We start from the raw sequence: 20,000 nt of genomic DNA, 5'->3' as shown, positions 1-20,000 counted from the left end.
GCTTCTCCAACAGACTAGGCCTTATCAGGCTCTGACCAAAACAGGAAGCTTCTCCAACACTAGGCCTTATCAGGCTCTGACCAAAACAGGAAGCTTCTCCAACAGACTAGGCCTTATCAGGCTCTGACCAAAACAGGAAGCTTCTCCAACAGACTAGGCCTTATCAGGCTCTGACCAAAACAGAAGCTTCTCCAACGGACTAGGCCTTATCAGGCTCTGACCAAAACAAGGAAGCTTCTCCAACAGACTAGGCCTTATCAGGCTCTGACCAAAACAAGAAGCTTCTCCAACAGACTAGGCCTTATCAGGCTCTGACCAAAACAAGAAGCTTCTCCAACAGACTAGGCCTTATCAGGCTCTGACCAAAACAGGAAGCTTCTCCAACAGACTAGGCCTTATCAGGCTCTGACCAAAACAGGAAGCTTCTCCAACAGACTAGGCCTTATCAGGCTCTGACCAAAACAGGAAGCTTCTCCAACGGACTAGGCCTTATCAGGCTCTGACCAAAACAGGAAGCTTCTCCAACAGACTAGGCCTTATCAGGCTCTGACCAAAACAGGAAGCTTCCTTATCAGGCTCTGACCAAAACAGGAAGCTTCTCCAACGGACTAGGCCTTATCAGGCTCTGACCAAAACAGGAAGCTTCTCCAACAGACTCTGACCAAAACAGGAAGCTTCTCCAACAGACTAGGCCTTATCAGGCTCTGACCAAAACAGGAAGCTTGTCCAACAGACTAGGCCTTATCAGGCTCTGACCAAAACAAGAAGCTTCTCCAACAGACTAGGCCTTATCAGGCTCTGACCAAAACAAGAAGCTTCTCCAACTAGACCAAAACAGGCCTTATCAGGCTCTGACCAAAACAGGAAGCTTCTCCAACAGACTAGGCCTTATCAGGCTCTGACCAAAACAGGAAGCTTCTCCAAAACAGGCCTTAAGGCTCTTCTCCAACAGACTAGGCCTTATCAGGCTCTGACCAAAACAGGAAGCTTCTCCAACAGACTAGGCCTTATCAGGCTCTGACCAAAACAAGAAGCTTCTCCAACAGACTAGGCCTTATCAGGCTCTGACCAAAACAAGAAGCTTCTCCAACAGACTAGGCCTTATCAGGCTCTGACCAAAACAGGAAGCTTCTCCAACGGACTAGGCCTTATCAGGCTCTGACCAAAACAAGAAGCTTCTCCAACAGACTAGGCCTTATCAGGCTCTGACCAAAACAAGAAGCTTCTCCAACAGACTAGGCCTTATCAGGCTCTGACCAAAACAGGAAGCTTCTCCAACGGACTAGGCCTTATCAGGCTCTGACCAAAACAGGAAGCTTCTCCAACGGACTAGGCCTTATCAGGCTCTGACCAAAACAGGAAGCTTCTCTAACAGACTAGGCCTTATCAGGCTCTGACCAAAACAGGAAGCTTCTCCAACGGACTAGGCCTTATCAGGCTCTGACCAAAACAGGAAGCTTCTCTAACAGACTAGGCCTTATCAGGCTCTGACCAAAACAGGAAGCTTCTCCAACGGACTAGGCCTTATCAGGCTCTGACCAAAACAAGATGCTTCTCCAACAGACTAGGCCTTATCAGGCTCTGACCAAAACAAGAAGCTTCTCCAACAGACTAGGCCTTATCAGGCTCTGACCAAAACAAGAAGCTTCTCCAACAGACTAGGCCTTATCAGGCTCTGACCAAAACAGGAAGCTTCTCCAACAGACTCTGACCAAAACAGGAAGCTTCTCCAACAGACTAGGCCTTATCAGGCTCTGACCAAAACAAGAAGCTTCTCCAACAGACTAGGCCTTATCAGGCTCTGACCAAAACAGGAAGCTTCTCCAACGGACTAGGCCTTATCAGGCTCTGACCAAAACAGGAAGCTTCTCCAACGGACTAGGCCTTATCAGGCTCTGACCAAAACAGGAAGCTTCTCCAACAGACTAGGCCTTATCAGGCTCTGACCAAAACAGGAAGCTTCTCCAACGGACTAGGCCTTATCAGGCTCTGACCAAAACAAGAAGCTTCTCCAACAGACTAGGCCTTATCAGGCTCTGACCAAAACAAGAAGCTTCTCCAACAGACTAGGCCTTATCAGGCTCTGACCAAAACAGGAAGCTTCTCCAACAGACTAGGCCTTATCAGGCTCTGACCAAAACAAGAAGCTTCTCCAACAGACTAGGCCTTATCAGGCTCTGACCAAAACAGGAAGCTTCTCCAACGGACTAGGCCTTATCAGGCTCTGACCAAAACAGGAAGCTTCTCCAACTAGGCCTTATCAGGCTCTGGACTAGGCCTTATCAGGCTCTGACCAAAACAAGAAGCTTCTCCAACAGACTAGGCCTTATCAGGCTCTGACCAAAACAAGAAGCTTCTCCAACAGACTAGGCCTTATCAGGCTCTGACCAAAACAGGAAGCTTCTCCAACAGACTCTGACCAAAACAGGAAGCTTCTCCAACAGACTAGGCCTTATCAGGCTCTGACCAAAACAAGAAGCTTCTCCAACAGACTAGGCCTTATCAGGCTCTGACCAAAACAGGAAGCTTCTCCAACAGACTAGGCCTTATCAGGCTCTGACCAAAAAACAGGAAGCTTCTCCAACAGACTAGGCCTTATCAGGCTCTGACCAAAAAACAGGAAGCTTCTCCAACGGACTAGGCCTTATCAGGCTCTGACCAAAACAGGAAGCTTCTCCAACGGACTAGGCCTTATCAGGCTCTGACCAAAACAGGAAGCTTCTCCAACAGACTAGGCCTTATCAGGCTCTGACCAAAACAGGAAGCTTCTCTAACAGACTAGGCCTTATCAGGCTCTGACCAAAACAGGAAGCTTCTCCAACGGACTAGGCCTTATCAGGCTCTGACCAAAACAGGAAGCTTCTCTAACAGACTAGGCCTTATCAGGCTCTGACCAAAACAGGAAGCTTCTCCAACGGACTAGGCCTTATCAGGCTCTGACCAAAACAAGATGCTTCTCCAACAGACTAGGCCTTATCAGGCTCTGACCAAAACAAGAAGCTTCTCCAACAGACTAGGCCTTATCAGGCTCTGACCAAAACAAGAAGCTTCTCCAACAGACTAGGCCTTATCAGGCTCTGACCAAAACAGGAAGCTTCTCCTTAACAGGCTCTGACCAAAACAGGAAGCTTCTCCAACAGACTAGGCCTTATCAGGCTCTGACCAAAACAGGAAGCTTCTCCAACAGACCAAAAAAACAGGAAGCTTCTCCAACGGACTAGGCCTTATCAGGCTCTGACCAAAACAGGAAGCTTCTCCAACAGACTAGGCCTTATCAGGCTCTGACCAAAACAGGAAGCTTCTCCAACAGACTAGGCCTTATCAGGCTCTGACCAAAACAGGAAGCTTCTCCAACGGACTAGGCCTTATCAGGCTCTGACCAAAACAAGAAGCTTCTCCAACAGACTAGGCCTTATCAGGCTCTGACCAAAACAAGAAGCTTCTCCAACAGACTAGGCTTTATCAGGCTCAGACCAAAACAAGAAGCTTCTCCAACGGACTAGGCCTTATCAGGCTCTGACCAAAACAAGAAGCTTCTCCAACAGACTAGGCCTTATCAGGCTCTGACCAAAACAAGAAGCTTCTCCAACAGACTAGGCCTTATCAGGCTCTGACCAAAACAAGAAGCTTCTCCAACAGACTAGGCCTTATCAGGCTCTGACCAAAACAGGAAGCTTCTCCAACAGACTCTGACCAAAACAGGAAGCTTCTTCAACAGACTAGGCCTTATCAGGCTCTGACCAAAACAAGAAGCTTCTCCAACAGACTAGGCCTTATCAGGCTCTGACCAAAACAGGAAGCTTCTCCAACGGACTAGGCCTTATCAGGCTCTGACCAAAACAGGAAGCTTCTCCAACAGACTAGGCCTTATCAGGCTCTGACCAAAACAGGAAGCTTCTCCAACGGACTAGGCCTTATCAGGCTCTGACCAAAACAGGAAGCTTCTCCAACGGACTAGGCCTTATCAGGCTCTGACCAAAACAGGAAGCTTCTCCAAGGGACTAGGCCTTATCAGGCTCTGACCAAAACAGGAAGCTTCTCTAACAGACTAGGCCTTATCAGGCTCTGACCAAAACAGGAAGCTTCTCCAACGGACTAGGCCTTATCAGGCTCTGACCAAAACAGGAAGCTTCTCTAACAGACTAGGCCTTATCAGGCTCTGACCAAAACAGGAAGCTTCTCCAACGGACTAGGCCTTATCAGGCTCTGACCAAAACAAGATGCTTCTCCAACAGACTAGGCCTTATCAGGCTCTGACCAAAACAAGAAGCTTCTCCAACAGACTAGGCCTTATCAGGCTCTGACCAAAACAAGAAGCTTCTCCAACAGACTAGGCCTTATCAGGCTCTGACCAAAACAGGAAGCTTCTCCAACAGACTCTGACCAAAACAGGAAGCTTCTCCAACAGACTAGGCCTTATCAGGCTCTGACCAAAACAAGAAGCTTCTCCAACAGACTAGGCCTTATCAGGCTCTGACCAAAACAGGAAGCTTCTCCAACAGGACTAGGCCTTATCAGGCTCTGACCAAAACAGGAAGCTTCTCCAACACGGACTAGGCCTTATCAGGCTCTGACCAAAACAGGAAGCTTCTCCAACAGACTAGGCCTTATCAGGCTCTGACCAAAACAGGAAGCTTCTCCAACAGACTAGGCCTTATCAGGCTCTGACCAAAACAGGAAGCTTCTCCAACGGACTAGGCCTTATCAGGCTCTGACCAAAACAGGAAGCTTCTCTAACAGACTAGGCCTTATCAGGCTCTGACCAAAACAGGAAGCTTCTCCAACGGACTAGGCCTTATCAGGCTCTGACCAAAACAGGAAGCTTCTCCAACAGACTAGGCCTTATCAGGCTCTGACCAAAACAGGAAGCTTCTCCAACAGACTAGGCCTTATCAGGCTCTGACCAAAACAGGAAGCTTCTCTAACAGACTAGGCCTTATCAGGCTCTGACCAAAACAGGAAGCTTCTCCAACGGACTAGGCCTTATCAGGCTCTGACCAAAACAGGAAGCTTCTCTAACAGACTAGGCCTTATCAGGCTCTGACCAAAACAGGAAGCTTCTCCAACGGACTAGGCCTTATCAGGCTCTGACCAAAACAAGATGCTTCTCCAACAGACTAGGCCTTATCAGGCTCTGACCAAAACAAGAAGCTTCTCCAACAGACTAGGCCTTATCAGGCTCTGACCAAAACAAGAAGCTTCTCCAACAGACTAGGCCTTATCAGGCTCTGACCAAAACAGGAAGCTTCTCCAACAGACTAGGCCTTATCAGGCTCTGACCAAAACAGGAAGCTTCTCTGACCAAAACAGGACTTCTCTGACCAAAACAGGCAACAGACTAGGCCTTATCAGGCTCTGACCAAAACAAGAAGCTTCTCCAACAGACTAGGCCTTATCAGGCTCTGACCAAAACAGGAAGCTTCTCCAACGGACTAGGCCTTATCAGCCTCTCAGGAAGCTTCTCCAACACGACTAGGCCTTAAAAAACAGGAAGCTTCTCCAACGGACTAGGCCTTATCAGGCTCTGACCAAAACAGGAAGCTTCTCCAACAGACTAGGCCTTATCAGGCTCTGACCAAAACAGGAAGCTTCTCCAACAGACTAGGCCTTATCAGGCTCTGACCAAAACAGGAAGCTTCTCCAACGGACTAGGCCTTATCAGGCTCTGACCAAAACAGGAAGCTTCTCCAACAGACTAGGCCTTATCAGGCTCTGACCAAAACAGGAAGCTTCTCCAACGGACTAGGCCTTATCAGGCTCTGACCAAAACAAGATGCTTCTCCAACAGACTAGGCCTTATCAGGCTCTGACCAAAACAAGAAGCTTCTCCAACAGACTAGGCCTTATCAGGCTCTGACCAAAACAAGAAGCTTCTCCAACAGACTAGGCCTTATCAGGCTCTGACCAAAACAGGAAGCTTCTCCAACACTAGGCCTTACTCTGACCAAAACAGGAAGCTTCTCCAACAGACTAGGCCTTATCAGGCTCTGACCAAAACAAGAAGCTTCTCCAACAGACTAGGCCTTATCAGGCTCAAAACAGGAAGCTTCTCCAACGACTAAAACAAAACAGGAAGCTTCTCCAACGGACTAGGCCTTATCAGGCTCTGACCAAAACAGGAAGCTTCTCCAACAGACTAGGCCTTATCAGGCTCTGACCAAAACAGGAAGCTTCTCCAACGGACTAGGCCTTATCAGGCTCTGACCAAAACAAGAAGCTTCTCCAACAGACTAGGCCTTATCAGGCTCTGACCAAAACAAGAAGCTTCTCCAACAGACTAGGTCTTATCAGGCTCTGACCAAAACAGGAAGCTTCTCCAACAGACTAGGCCTTATCAGGCTCTGACCAAAACAAGAAGCTTCTCCAACAGACTAGGCCTTATCAGGCTCTGACCAAAACAGGAAGCTTCTCCAACGGACTAGGCCTTATCAGGCTCTGACCAAAACAGGAAGCTTCTCCAACAGACTAGGCCTTATCAGGCTCTGACCAAAACAGGAAGCTTCTCCAACGGACTAGGCCTTATCAGGCTCTGACCAAAACAAGAAGCTTCTCCAACAGACTAGGCCTTATCAGGCTCTGACCAAAACAAGAAGCTTCTCCAACAGACTAGGCCTTATCAGGCTCTGACCAAAACAAGAAGCTTCTCCAACAGACTAGGCCTTATCAGGCTCTGACCAAAACAAGAAGCTTCTCCAACAGACTAGGCCTTATCAGGCTCTGACCAAAACAAGAAGCTTCTCCAACAGACTAGGCCTTATCAGGCTCTGACCAAAACAGGAAGCTTCTCCAACAGACTCTGACCAAAACAGGAAGCTTCTCCAACAGACTAGGCCTTATCAGGCTCTGACCAAAACAAAAACAGACTAGATCAGGCTCTGACCAAAACAGGAAGCTTCTCCAACGGACTAGGCCTTATCAGGCTCTGACCAAAACAGGAAGCTTCTCCAACAGACTAGGCCTTATCAGGCTCTGACCAAAACAGGAAGCTTCTCCAACAGACTAGGCCTTATCAGGCTCTGACCAAAACAGGAAGCTTCTCCAACGGACTAGGCCTTATCAGGCTCTGACCAAAACAAGAAGCTTCTCCAACAGACTAGGCCTTATCAGGCTCTGACCAAAACAAGAAGCTTCTCCAACAGACTAGGCCTTATCAGGCTCAGACCAAAACAAGCTTCTCCAACAGAAGCTTCTCCAACAGACTAGGCCTTATCAGGCTCTGACCAAAACAGGAAGCTTCTCCAACGGACTAGGCCTTATCAGGCTCTGACCAAAACAGGAAGCTTCTCCAACAGACTCTGACCAAAACAAGAAGCTTCTCCTACAGACTAGGCCTTATCAGGCTCTGACCAAAACAAGAAGCTTCTCCTACAGACTAGGCCTTATCAGGCTCTGACCAAAACAAGAGAGTTAAGGGAATAGGGTGCCATTTTCAGATGTAATCTTGAACGTACCTTTATAGGGGTGTACCATTTGGACTCCTGGCGCTGGTGGTATGTAGGTTTGGGTTTGGGGGGCCGTTTGGCCATCATGGGCTCTTCCACCTCCTCAGGAACAGACACTACAGCATTCTTAGCCTTCTCCAGCCTTGCCCCTTCCTCTGTAGAGCCCTTCTCTCCCCAACGCACCTGGATAGGACACAACGGACAGGGGTCAGAAGGTCAATTCCCGGTTCAACAGCACGTTGTTGTTATTAACGTCCTGTAACATTAGACTGTTCTGAAAGGTTAAACGTACATTGTCCCTTTCATATAACCCCTGTGTCGTTTTTACTGTTTTCATTTAAATCATCGCCTTTCTTTTGGTTTCTGAAGCCTATCCTGTTTTAATTAAATCCATCACATCTGTTGCCGGGTAGAACCCACCGGTACCGACAGCAGACAGGTGAGTGGTTAATTATTGACACGCTCTTCAAGCTGTAGGTTTAGCTGCTACGACACAGAACCGCTTCCTATGATCTCCCATTCCCCACGGAAAAACACACACCTCCACACACACATCACATATCTACCCCGATGAATAAAAGATTGCTTGTGCATTCTATTCAACACACTTCAGGGTGTACGTTCAACACACTTCAGGGTGTACGAGCGTTGTTCTTCAACACACTGCAGGTTGAACGAGCGTTGTACTTCAACACGTTAGGGGAAGTGGGGACCGTATGGAGACGGTAGCTGCATTAGCTTTACACTGCATCTATTAGCTTTACACTGCATCTATTAGCTTTACACTGCATCTATTAGCTTTACACTGCATCTATTAGCTTTACACTGCATCTATTAGCTGTACACTGCATCTATTAGCTTTACACTGCATCTATTAGCTTTACACTGCATCTATTAGCTTTACACTGTATCTATTAGCATCTATTCGCTTTACACTGCATCTATTAGCTTTACACTGCATCTATTAGCTTTACACTGCATCTATTAGCATCTATTAGCTGTACACTGCATCTATTAGCTTTACACTGCATCTATGAGCTTTACACTGCATCTATGAGCTTTACACTGCATCTATTAGCTGTACACTGCATATATTAGCTTTACACTGCATCTATTAGCTTTACAATGCATCTATTAGCTTTACACTGCATCTATTAGCTTTACACTGCATCTATTAGCATCTATTAGCTGTACACTGCATCTATTAGCTTTACACTGCATCTATTAGCTTTACACTGTATCTATTAGCATCTATTCGCTTTACACTGCATCTATTAGCTTTACACTGCATCTATTAGCTTTACACTGCATATATTAGCATCTATTAGCTGTACACTGCACCTATTAGCTTTACACTGCATCTATGAGCTTTACACTACATCTATTAGCTGTACACTGCATCTATTAGCTTTACACTGCATCTATTAGCTTTACAATGCATCTATTAGCTTTACAATGCATATATTAGCTTTACACTGCATATATTAGCTTTACACTGCATCTATGAGCTTTACACTGCATCTATTAGCTTTACACTACATATATTAGCTTTACACTGCATCTATTAGCATCTATTTGCTTTGCACTGCATCTATTCGCTTTGCACTGCATCTATGAGCTTTGCACTGCATCTATTAGCATCTATTAGCTTTACACTGCATCTATTAGCATCTATTAGCTTTACACTGCATCTATTAGCATCTATTTGCTTTGCACTGCATCTATTAGCTTTACACTGCATCTATTAGCATCTGTTAGCTTTACACTGCATCTATTAGCTGTACACTGCATATATTAGCTTTACACTGCATCTATTAGCTTTACAATGCATCTATTAGCTTTACACTGCATCTATTAGCTTTACACTGCATCTATTAGCATCTATTAGCTGTACACTGCATCTATTAGCTTTACACTGCATCTATTAGCTTTACACTGTATCTATTAGCACCTATTCGCTTTACACTGCATCTATTAGCTTTACACTGCATCTATTAGCATCTATTAGCTGTACACTGCATCTATTAGCTTTACACTGCATCTATGAGGTTTACACTGCATCTATGAGCTTTACACTGCATCTATTAGCTTTACACTGCATATATTAGCTTTACACTGCATCTATGAGCTTTACACTGCATCTATTAGCTGTACACTGCATATATTAGCTTTACACTGCATCTATTAGCTTTACAATGCATCTATTAGCTTTACACTGCATCTATTAGCTTTACACTGCATCTATTAGCATCTATTAGCTGTACACTGCATCTATTAGCTGTACACTGCATCTATTAGCTTTACACTGCATCTATTAGCTTTACAATGCATCTATTAGCTTTACACTGCATCTATTAGCTTTACACTGCATCTATGAGCTTTACACTGCATCTATTAGCTTTACACTACATACATTAGCTTTACACTGCATCTATTAGCATCTATTAGTTTTGCACTGCATCTATTAGCATCTGTTAGCTTTACACTGCATCTATTAGCATCTATTAACTTTGCACTGCATCTATTAGCTTTGCACTGCATCTATTAGCTTTGCACTGCATCTATTGGTTTTGCACTGCATCTATTAGCATCTATTAGCTTTACACTGCATCTATTAGCATCTATTTGCTTTGCACTGCATCTATTAGCTTTGCACTGCATCTATTAGCTTTGCACTGCATCTATTGGCTTTGTACTGCATCTATTAGCATCTATTAGCTTTACACTGCATCTATTAGCATATATTTGCTTTGCACTGCATCTATTTGCTTTGCACTGCATCTATTAGCTTTACACTGCATCTATTAGCATCTATTAGCTGTACACTGCATCTATTAGCTTTACACTGCATCTATTAGCTTTACACTGTATCTATTAGCATCTATTCGCTTTACACTGCATCTATTAGCTTTGCACTGCATCTATTGGCTTTGCACTGCATCTATTAGCATCTATTAGCTTTACACTGCATCTATTAGCATCTATTTGCTTTGCACTGCATCTATTCGCTTTGCACTGCATCTATGAGCTTTGCACATCTATTAGCTTTGCACATCTATTAGCATCTATTAGCTTTGGAGAGAGGTAGCGAACAAGCGAGCAGTGAGGTGAACAAAGAAGTGCCAAGGTGCCCGGAGTTGGAAGGAGAGATATGGGGAGAGATGGAGATATTTAGAGAGATGGAAATAGGGGGAGAGATAGAGAGATGGAGATATGGGGAGAGATGGAGAGTTGAGGAGAGGGGGCGAGATGGGGAGAGGGGGCGAGACGGAGAGGGGGCGAGACGGAGAGGGGGCGAGATGGGGAGAGGGGGCGAGATTGGGAGAGGGGGAGAGATGGGGAGAGGGGGCGAGATGGGGAGAGGGGGTGAGACGGAGAGGGGGCGAGATGGGGAGAGGGGGCGAGGGGAGAGGGGGCGAGATTGGGAGAGGGGGAGAGATGGGGAGAGGGGGAGAGAGGGGGCGAGATGGGTAGAGGGGACGAGATGGATAAATACATCAAGCCGAAGGCAGTGCTCAATCATTCATCCATCCTGTGACTTCAGAAAACCAGGCTGAGAGGAGGAGGGATGGATGAGCTGGCAGCACCTGTCATGTCAGAGCCCATCAGCAGCTGACAGAAACGACATAATGCCTACACACACACAATCTAAAAAGACGCACTTTACTTTGCACCTTCCTGGAGTCACAGGCATGCCGGGCAAGGCTAGAGTATAGTGTGGAGTTTGAGTTTGTTCTCATCTGGCGGCTGGCTGGTCTGTTCTGTTCTGGGCACATTGCTCGGTACCAGATGACAGCAGATCCAATTTGTAATCAGGCTCTGTGTGAGTAAACCAGCCCATGATGTGTGAGATCACGTACACTGAGTGTACAAAACATTAAGAACACCTTCCTAATATTGAGTTGCATCCCCATTTTTACCATCAGAACAGCCTCAATTTGTTCCACAGGGATGCTGGACCCATGTTGACTCCAATGCTTCACATAGTTGTGTCAAATTGGCTGGATGTTCTTTGAGTGGTGAACCCAAAGGGTGGGGGACCCAAAGAGTTGTGGACCTAAAGGGTGGGGGACCTAAAGGGTGGGGGACCTAAAGGGTGGGGGACCTAAAGGGTGGTGGACTTAAAGGGTGGGGGACCCAAAGAGTTGTGGACCTAAAGGGTGGGGGACCTAAAGGGTGGTGGACCTAAAGGGTGGGGGACCCAAAGAGTGGTGGACCTAAAGGGTGGGGGACCCAAAGAGTGGTGGACCTAAAGGGTGGGGGACCCAAAGGGTGGTGGACCTAAAGGGTGGGGGACCCAAAGGGTGGTGGACCTAAAGGGTGGTGGACCTAAAGGGTGGGGGACCCAAAGAGTGGTGGACCTAAAGGGTGGGGGACCTAAAGGGTGGTGGACCTAAAGGGTGGGGGACCCAAAGAGTTGTGGACCTAAAGGGTGGGGGACCTAAAGGGTGGTGGACCTAAAGGGTGGGGGACCCAAAGAGTGGTGGAACTAAAGGGTGGGGGACCCAAAGAGTGGTGGACCTAAAGGGTGGGGGACCCAAAGGGTGGTGGACCTAAAGGGTGGGGGACCCAAAGGGTGGTGGACCTAAAGGGTGGGGGACCTAAAGGGTGGTGGACCTAAAGGGTGGTGGACCCAAAGAGTGGGGGACCCAAAGGGTGGGGGACCTAAAGAGTTGTGGACCTAAAGGGCGGGGGACCCAAAGAGTTGTGGACCTAAAGGGTGGGGGACCTAAAGGGTGGGGGACCCAAAGAGTTGTGGACCTAAAGGGTGGGGGACCCAAAGAGTTGTGGACCTAAAGGGTGGGGGACCCAAAGAGTTGTGGACCTAAAGGGTGGTGGACCTAAAGGGTGGGGGACCCAAAGAGTTGTGGACCTAAAGGGTGGGGGACCCAAAGAGTTGTGGACCTAAAGGGTGGGGGACCCAAAGAGTTGTGGACCTAAAGGGTGGTGGACCTAAAGGGTGGGGGACCCAAAGAGTTGTGGACCTAAAGGGTGGGGGACCCAAAGAGTTGTGGACCTAAAGGGTGGTGGACCTAAAGGGTGGGGGACCCAAAGAGTTGTGGACCTAAAGGGTGGTGGACCTAAAGGGTGGGGGACCCAAAGGGTGGGGGACCTAAAGGGTGGTGGACCCAAAGAGTTGTGGACCCAAAGAGTTGTGGACCCAAAGGGTGGTGGACCTAAAGGGTGGGGGACCCAAAGGGTGGTGGACCTAAAGGGTGGTGGACCCAAAGAGTGGGGGACCCAAAGGGTGGGGGACCTAAAGGGTGGGGGACCTAAAGGGTGGGGGACCTAAAGGGTGGTGGACCTAAAGGGTGGTGGACCCAAAGAGTGGGGGACCCAAAGGGTGGGGGACCTAAAGGGTGGTGAACCCAAAGGGTGGTGGACCTAAAGGGTGGTGGACCTAAAGGGTGGTGAACCCAAAGGGTGGGGGACCCAAAGGGTGGGGGACCTAAAGGGTGGGGGACCCAAAGGGTGGGGGACCCAAAGGGTGGTGAACCCAAAGGGTGGGGGACCCAAAGGGTGGGGGACCTAAAGGGTGGGGGACCCAAAGGGTGGTGAACCCAAAGAGTGGGGGACCTAAAGAGTGGGGGACCTAAAGGGTGGGCGACCATTCTTGAAACACACAGGAAACTGTTGAGGGTGTAAAACCCAGCAGCGTTGCAGTTCTTGACACTCAAACCGGTGTGGCCTGGCACCTATTACCATCCCCGGTTCAAAGGCACTTAAATATTTTGTCTTGCCCTTTCACCCTCTGAATAGCAAACATACACTATCAATGTCTCAACTGTCTCAAGACAGATGGGAGGAGGGTATGCTCCTTTAACCTGACTCCTCCCCTTTCATCTACACTGATTGAAGTGGATTTAGCGGGTGACATCAATAAGAGATCATAGCTTTCACCTGGATTCACCTGGTCAGTCTATATCATGGAGAGAGTTGTTCATAATGTTGTGTATATACTTGTACAATATATCATAATATAGATGTTTTTATCCAAAGCGACTTAACGTCACGCGTGCATACATTTTACATATGGGTGGCCGCAGCAGGACTCAAACCCACAACTCTCGTCTTCGCAAGCACCATGCTTTATCAACTGAGCCACACAGTACAAACCACACTAAACAATGACTGTAGTTCATAGTCAAACCTCCATGCGTTTGATCCCTCCTGCTCCTCTCCCTCCGTAGTACGAGGCGTCCACAGTCGCCCACTTCTTCTTGGGCAGGTGGTCGTCCTCCTCTGGCTCCTGAAGGGATAACAAACAGGTCAGGAATGTATGACCGAATACACACAGAATTAAAAATGGAAGTAATGATCTAATGATTTAATGATGTAATGTTGTAATGTTGTAATGATGTCATGTTTTAATGTTGTATTTATGTAATGCTAGGTTATGAGAAACATGAAATGTGAGCCCTGGTTCCAATGAGTCCCTATCGGAGGACCTGACGTGGACACACCTGTGTGTGTGTGTGTGTGTGTGTGTGTGTGTGTGTGTGTGTGTGTGTGTGTGTGTGTGTGTGTGTGTGTGTGTGTGTGTGTGTGTGTGTGTGTGTGTGTGTGTGTGTGTGTGTGTGTGTGTGTGTGTGTGTGTGTGTGTGTGTGTGTGTGTGTGTGTGTGTGTGTGTGTGTGTGTGTGCGTGCTGTACTCACAGGTGGTGGAGGCCGCAAAGGAGCAGGAGGAGGAGGGGGGGGTTTAATGACCTGAAACACAAAGAACAAAACAACAAACAGTGAAATGTCAGGAAAGTGTGTCAATCACAGACAGACAGACAGACAGACAGACAGACAGAGGGCTGACAGAGGTGAGACGATGCATGGCAGGTGACACTGTCTCTGTCAGCAATGTACCTGTGCTGTGTGTGTGTTTCAGCTTTTAGTTTATAGGGTGGGGCCTGAATGTTGAGGGTATGGATAGGGTGGGGCCTGAACGTTGAGGGTATGGATAGGGTGGGGCCTGAACGTTGAGGGTATGGATAGGGTGGGGCCTGAACGTTGAGGGTATGGATAGGGTGGGGCCTGAACGTTGAGGGTATGGATAGGGTGGGGCCTGAACGTTGAGGGTATGGATAGGGTGGGGCCTGAACGTTGAGGGTATGGATAGGGTGGGGCCTGAACGTTGAGGGTATGGATAGGGTGGGGCCTGAACATTGAGGGTATGGATAGGGCTCTACTGGCAGCTCAACACTCTGTGGACTACTGATTACAAGATCCTGCCTGAGAACCAACAAAGGGCCCCCTGGTGTAAAATAACACAATAAGGAGACACTCCAAATCAACTGGTGACAGACAGAGGAGAGTCTTAGGCTAGTAATTAATTAGATGGGGTTCAGTGGTCCCAAGCAGCAATCCCCCCAATCAGAGTACTGAGGAGATAATTAACATCAATGAGATGCAGAGATGAGAGGAGAAGGGAAAGGAGGAGAGGAGAAGAGGGGAGAGGAGATGGGAGGAGAGGAGAAGAGGGGAGAGGAGATGGGAGGAGGAAAGAAGGAGAGGAGAAGAGGGGAGAAGAGGGGAGAGGAGAAGAGGGGAGTAAAGGAGGAGAGGAGAAGAGGGGAGAGGAGATGAGAGGAGGAAAGGAGAAAAGGAGAAGAGGGGAGAAGAGGGGAGAGGAGAAGAGGAAAGGAGGAGAGGATATGAGAAGTGGGTTGAGGATAAGAGGGGAGAAGATAAGAGAGGAGAGGAGAAGAGGTGATGGGGAGAGGATAAGAATGGAGAAGAAAGGAGGGAAGGGGAGAAGAGGGGAGAGGAGCGGAGGAGAGAAGAGGGGAGAGGAGAAGAGGGGAGAGGAGAAGAGGGGAGAGGAGAAGAGGGGAGAGGAGAGGGGAGGAGAGGAGAAGAGGGAGAGGAGGGAGAGGAGAAGATGGGAGAGGAGAGAGGAGAAGAGGGGAGAGGAGAGGGGAGAGGATGGGAGAGGAGGGGAGAAGAGGGGAGAAGAGGGGAGAGGAGGGGAGATGATAGGAGAAGAGGGAGAGGATAGGAGAGGATAGGAGAAGAGGGGAGAGGATGGGAGAAGAGGGGAGAGGATAGGAGACGAGGGGAGAGGAGAGGAGAAGAGGTTAGAGGAGAGGGGAGAGGAGAGGGGAGATGAGGGGAGAAGAGGGGAGAGGAGAGGAGAGGAGAAGAGGGGAGAGGATGGGAGAAGAGGGGAGAGGATGGGAGAGGAGGGGAGAAGAGGGGAGAGGAGGGGAGAAGAGGGGAGAGGAGGAGAGATGACAGGAGAAGAGAAGAGAGGATAGGAGAAGAGGGGAGAGGATAGGATAGGAGAAGAGGGGTGAGGATAGGAGAAGAGGGGAGAAGATGGGAGAAGAGGGGAGAGGAGAGGAGAAGAGGGGAGAGGAAAGAGGAGAGGATGGGAGAGGAGGGGAGAAGAGGGGAGAGGAGGGGAGAAGAGGGGAGAGGAGGAGAGATGATAGGAGAAGAGGGGAGAGGATAGGAGAAGAAGGGAGAGGAGAGGAGAAGAGGGGAGAGGAGAGGAGAAGAGGGGAGAGGAGAGGGGAGAGGAGAGGATGGGAGAGGAGGGGAGAAGAGGGGAGAGGAGGGGAGAAGAGGGGAGGAGAGATGATAGGAGAAGAGGGGAGAGGATAGGAGAAGAGGGGAGAGGAGAGGATAGGAGAAGAGGGGTGAGGATAGGAGAAGAGGGGAGAGGATGGGAGAAGAGGGGAGAGGATAGGAGAAGAGGGGAGAGGAGAGGAGAAGAGGGGAGAGGATGGATCAAGCTTGGGGTTTGATCCAGGCTGGAGCTTGGGGTTTGATCCAGACTAGAGCTTGGGGTTGATCCAGACTAGAGCTTGGGGTTGATCCAGACTAGAGCTTGAGGTTGATCCAGACAAGTGCCTGGGGTTGATCCAGACTAGAGCTTGGGGTTGATCCAGACTAGAGCTCGGGGTTGATCCAGACTAGAGCTTGGGGTTGATCCAGACTAGAGCTTGGCGTTGATCCAGACTAAAGCTTGGTTTTCTGATCCATACTAGACTGACTGGAAGATGAGTGCCTGGTCAGGTCACTAAACACACACACACACGCACAGGCATGTACTTGCATGTACTCACAAATGCCTGTATGCACACAGACACATTCACACAAACATACATACAGTCGTGTACAAAAGTTTTGAGAATGACACAAATATTAATTTTCACAAAGTTTGCTGCTTCAGTGTCTTTAGATATTTTTGTCAGATGTTACTATGGAATACTGAAGTATAATTACAAGCATTTCATAAGTGTCAAATGCTTTTATTGACAATTACATGAAGTTGATGCAAAGAGTCAATATGTGCAGTGTTGACCCTTCTTTTTCAAGACCTCTGCAATCCACCCTGGCATGCTGTCAATTAACTTCTGGGCCACATCCTGACTGATGGCAGCCCATTGTTGCATAATCAATGCTTGGAGTTTGTCAGAATTTGTGGGGTTTTGTTTGCCACCCGCCTCTTGAAGATTGACCACAAGTTCTCAATGGGATTAAGGTCTGGGGAGTTTCCTGGCCATGGACCCAAAATATTGATATTTTAGTTATCACTTTTGCCTTATGGCAAGGTGCTCCATCATGCTGGAAAAGCCATTGTTCGTCACCAAACTGTTCCTGGATGGTTGGGAGAAGATGCTCTCGGAGGATGTGTTGGTACCATTCTTTATTCATGGCTGTGTTCTTTGGCAAAATTGTGAGTGAGCCCACTCCCTTGGCTGAGAAGCAACCCCACACATGAATGGTCTCAGGATGCTTTACTGTTGGCATGACACAGGACTGATGGTAGCGCTCACCTTGTCTTCTCAGGACAAGCTTTTTCCGGATACCCCAAACAATCGGAAAGGGGATTCATCAGAGAAAATGACTTTACCCCAGTCCTCAGCAGTCCAATCCCTGTACCTTTTGCAGAATATCAGTCTGTCCCTGATGTTTTTCCTGGAGAGAAGTGGCTTCTTTGCTGCCCTTCGTAGCACCAGGCCATCCTCCAAAAGTCTTTGCCTCACTGTGCATGCAGATGCACTCACTCCTGCCTGCTGCCATTCCTGAGCAAGCTCTGTACTGGTGGTGGCCCGATCCCGCAGCTGAATCAACTTTAGGAGACGGTCCTGGTGCTTGCTAGACTTTCTTGGGCGCCCTGAAGCCTTCTTCACAACAATTGAACCGCTCTTCTTGAAGTTCTTGATGATCCAATAAATGGTTGATTTAGGTGCAATCTTACTGGCAGCAATATCCTTGCCTGTGAAGCCCTTTTTGTGCAAAGCAATGATGACGGCAGGTGTTTCCTTGCAGGTAACCATGGTTGACAGAGGAAGCTTCCAGTCTGTTATTCGAACTCATTCAGCATGACAGAGTGATCTCCAGCTTTGTCCTCGTCAACACCAACACTTGTGTTAACGAGAGAATTTGGTCCATTTGTTCGCAGGCGTAAAATGGAGCGAAATGTTTTTTTGGGGGTTCAGTTCGTTTGCATGGCAAAGAGGGACTTTGCAATTAATTCAAATTATTCTGATCACTCATCATACAATTCTGGAGTATATGCAAATTGCCTTCATACAAACTGAGGCAGCAGATGTGAAAATTAATATTTGTGTCATTCTCAAAACTTTTGGCCACGACTGTACATGGGCGCATACAAACACACATCTCTCTCATCCCAGAGTGATGTGACTAGCAGGCCTGTCCTGTCTGTGCCAGGGGTTGTGTCAAGGCTACTGACTGACTAGCAGGCCTGTCCTGTCTGTGCCAGGGGTTGTGTCAAGGCTACTGACTGACTAGCAGGCCTGTCCTGTCTGGGTTGTGTCACGTCTACTGACTGACTAGCAGGGCTGTCCTGTCTGTGCCAGGGGTTGTGTCACGTCTACTGACTGACTAGCAGGCCTGTCCTGTCTGTGCCAGGGGTTGTGTCAAGGCTACTGACTGACTAGCAGGCCTGTCCTGTCTGTGCCAGGGGTTGTGTCACGTCTACTGACTGACTAGCAGGTTGTCCACAATGTGATTCCACTCATAGACAAGATGCCTTCACGTGTTTTATATCTGCATACAAAGCATGTCCCCGGACAGGGACGCTTGGCAGGTGTCAGTCAGTAGAGAACATTTAGTCACTTCAGATAAGATACTGGCTTAGAACAGCACTGACATTGATATGTAAGAAAGACAGGACAAACACAAAATGAACCCAGTGAAAGGGGTCAGATCCGGTCCCCTACTAACAGATTCTCAGAGTAGGAAGGGCTGATCTAGGATCAGTTTAGGCTTTATGTTACCAGTTCAGTGTCTTGATTTAAAGAGTCATAGTATATTACCGGTTCAGTGTCTTGATTTAAAGAGTCATAGTATATTACCGGTTCAGTGAATTGATTTAAAGAGTCAAAGTATATAACTGGTTCACTGAATTGATTTAAAGAGTCAAAGTATATTAACGGTTCAGAGTCAAAGTGAATTACCGGTTCAGTGAATTGATTTAAAGAGTCAAAGTATATAACTGGTTCACTGAATTGATTTAAAGAGTCAAAGTGAATTACCAGTTCAGGTGAATTGATTTAAAGAGTCAAAGTATATAACTGGTTCACTGAATTGATTTAAAGAGTCAAAGTGAATTACCAGTTCAGTGAATTGATTTAAAGAGTCAAAGTATATAACTGGTTCACTGAATTGATTTAAAGAGTCAAAGTATATTAACGGTTCAGAGTCAAAGTGAATTACCGGTTCAGTGAATTGATTTAAAGAGTCAAAGTGAATTACCAGTTCACTGAATTGATTTAAAGAGTCAAAGTGAATTACCAGTTCACTGAATTGATTTAAAGAGTCAAAGTGAATTACCAGTTCAGTGAATTGATTTAAAGAGTCAAAGTATATAACTGGTTCACTGAATTGATTTAAAGAGTCAAAATATATAACTGGTTCACTGAATTGATTTAAAGAGTCAAAATATATAAGCGGTTCAGTGAATTGATTTAAAGAGTCAAAGTATATTACTGGTATGAAAAGCTCATCACACCTAGACCTGTATGACTTATACAATAGCAGACTAGTACAACCTGCCCCGGTGCCCGGGTAGCAACGAGTACATGTTTAACTGCCAACATTCACTATCTCTTCTTATTCTTCCTCGTCCTCTTCCTCCGGGAAGAGAACTCCAAAACCAGACCACATTATGTTGATTATTCATCGAAAGATGAACATGCCATCGTCGCAGGTTAGCTGTGCATTTTACAAAATGTGTTTTTTCAACAAAATGTAGAGTAATTATGGCATATCGTAGGTTGAACAGACGTTTCATTCGCAGTGAACTACTCTGATACCAGTATACCACTGCTGTTAATGTTGCTACTGTACTGCTGTCGCAATAATAATGTGAAAATAATAAATTAAGGAACACCTTCACCTAGGAACACCTTCACCTAGGAACACCTTCACCTAGGAACACCTTCACCTAGGAACACCTTCACCTAGGAACACCTTCACCTAGGAACACCTTCACCTCGGAATACCTTCACCTAGGAACACCTTCACCTAGGAACACCTTCACCTAGGAACACCTTCACCTAGGAACACCGTCACCTAGGAAGACCTTCACCT

The 20,000-nt window shown here is 47.4% G+C and overlaps 1 protein-coding gene across 1 annotated transcript in view; it reads right to left on the bottom strand.

Annotated features, from left to right (window-relative positions):
- Positions 1–20,000, bottom strand: part of LOC124034707 (anthrax toxin receptor 2-like) — a 146,884-nt gene that overhangs the window by 70,004 nt on the left and 56,880 nt on the right. Inside the window, exons 12-14 of the mRNA XM_046348182.1 lie at positions 14,100–14,150; positions 13,594–13,692; positions 7,452–7,625 (exon numbers count right to left, since the gene is read on the bottom strand). Of these exons, the coding sequence (XP_046204138.1) occupies positions 7,452–7,625; positions 13,594–13,692; positions 14,100–14,150 (324 nt within the window). The remainder of the gene's footprint in view (positions 1–7,451; positions 7,626–13,593; positions 13,693–14,099; positions 14,151–20,000) is intronic.

The sequence above is a fragment of the Oncorhynchus gorbuscha genome, linkage group LG04 (assembly GCF_021184085.1).
Source record: "Oncorhynchus gorbuscha isolate QuinsamMale2020 ecotype Even-year linkage group LG04, OgorEven_v1.0, whole genome shotgun sequence".
NCBI lineage: Eukaryota > Metazoa > Chordata > Actinopteri > Salmoniformes > Salmonidae > Oncorhynchus > Oncorhynchus gorbuscha.
Note: the sequence above shows the minus strand (reverse complement) of the source record. Positions and strands in the feature narration are given on the sequence as shown.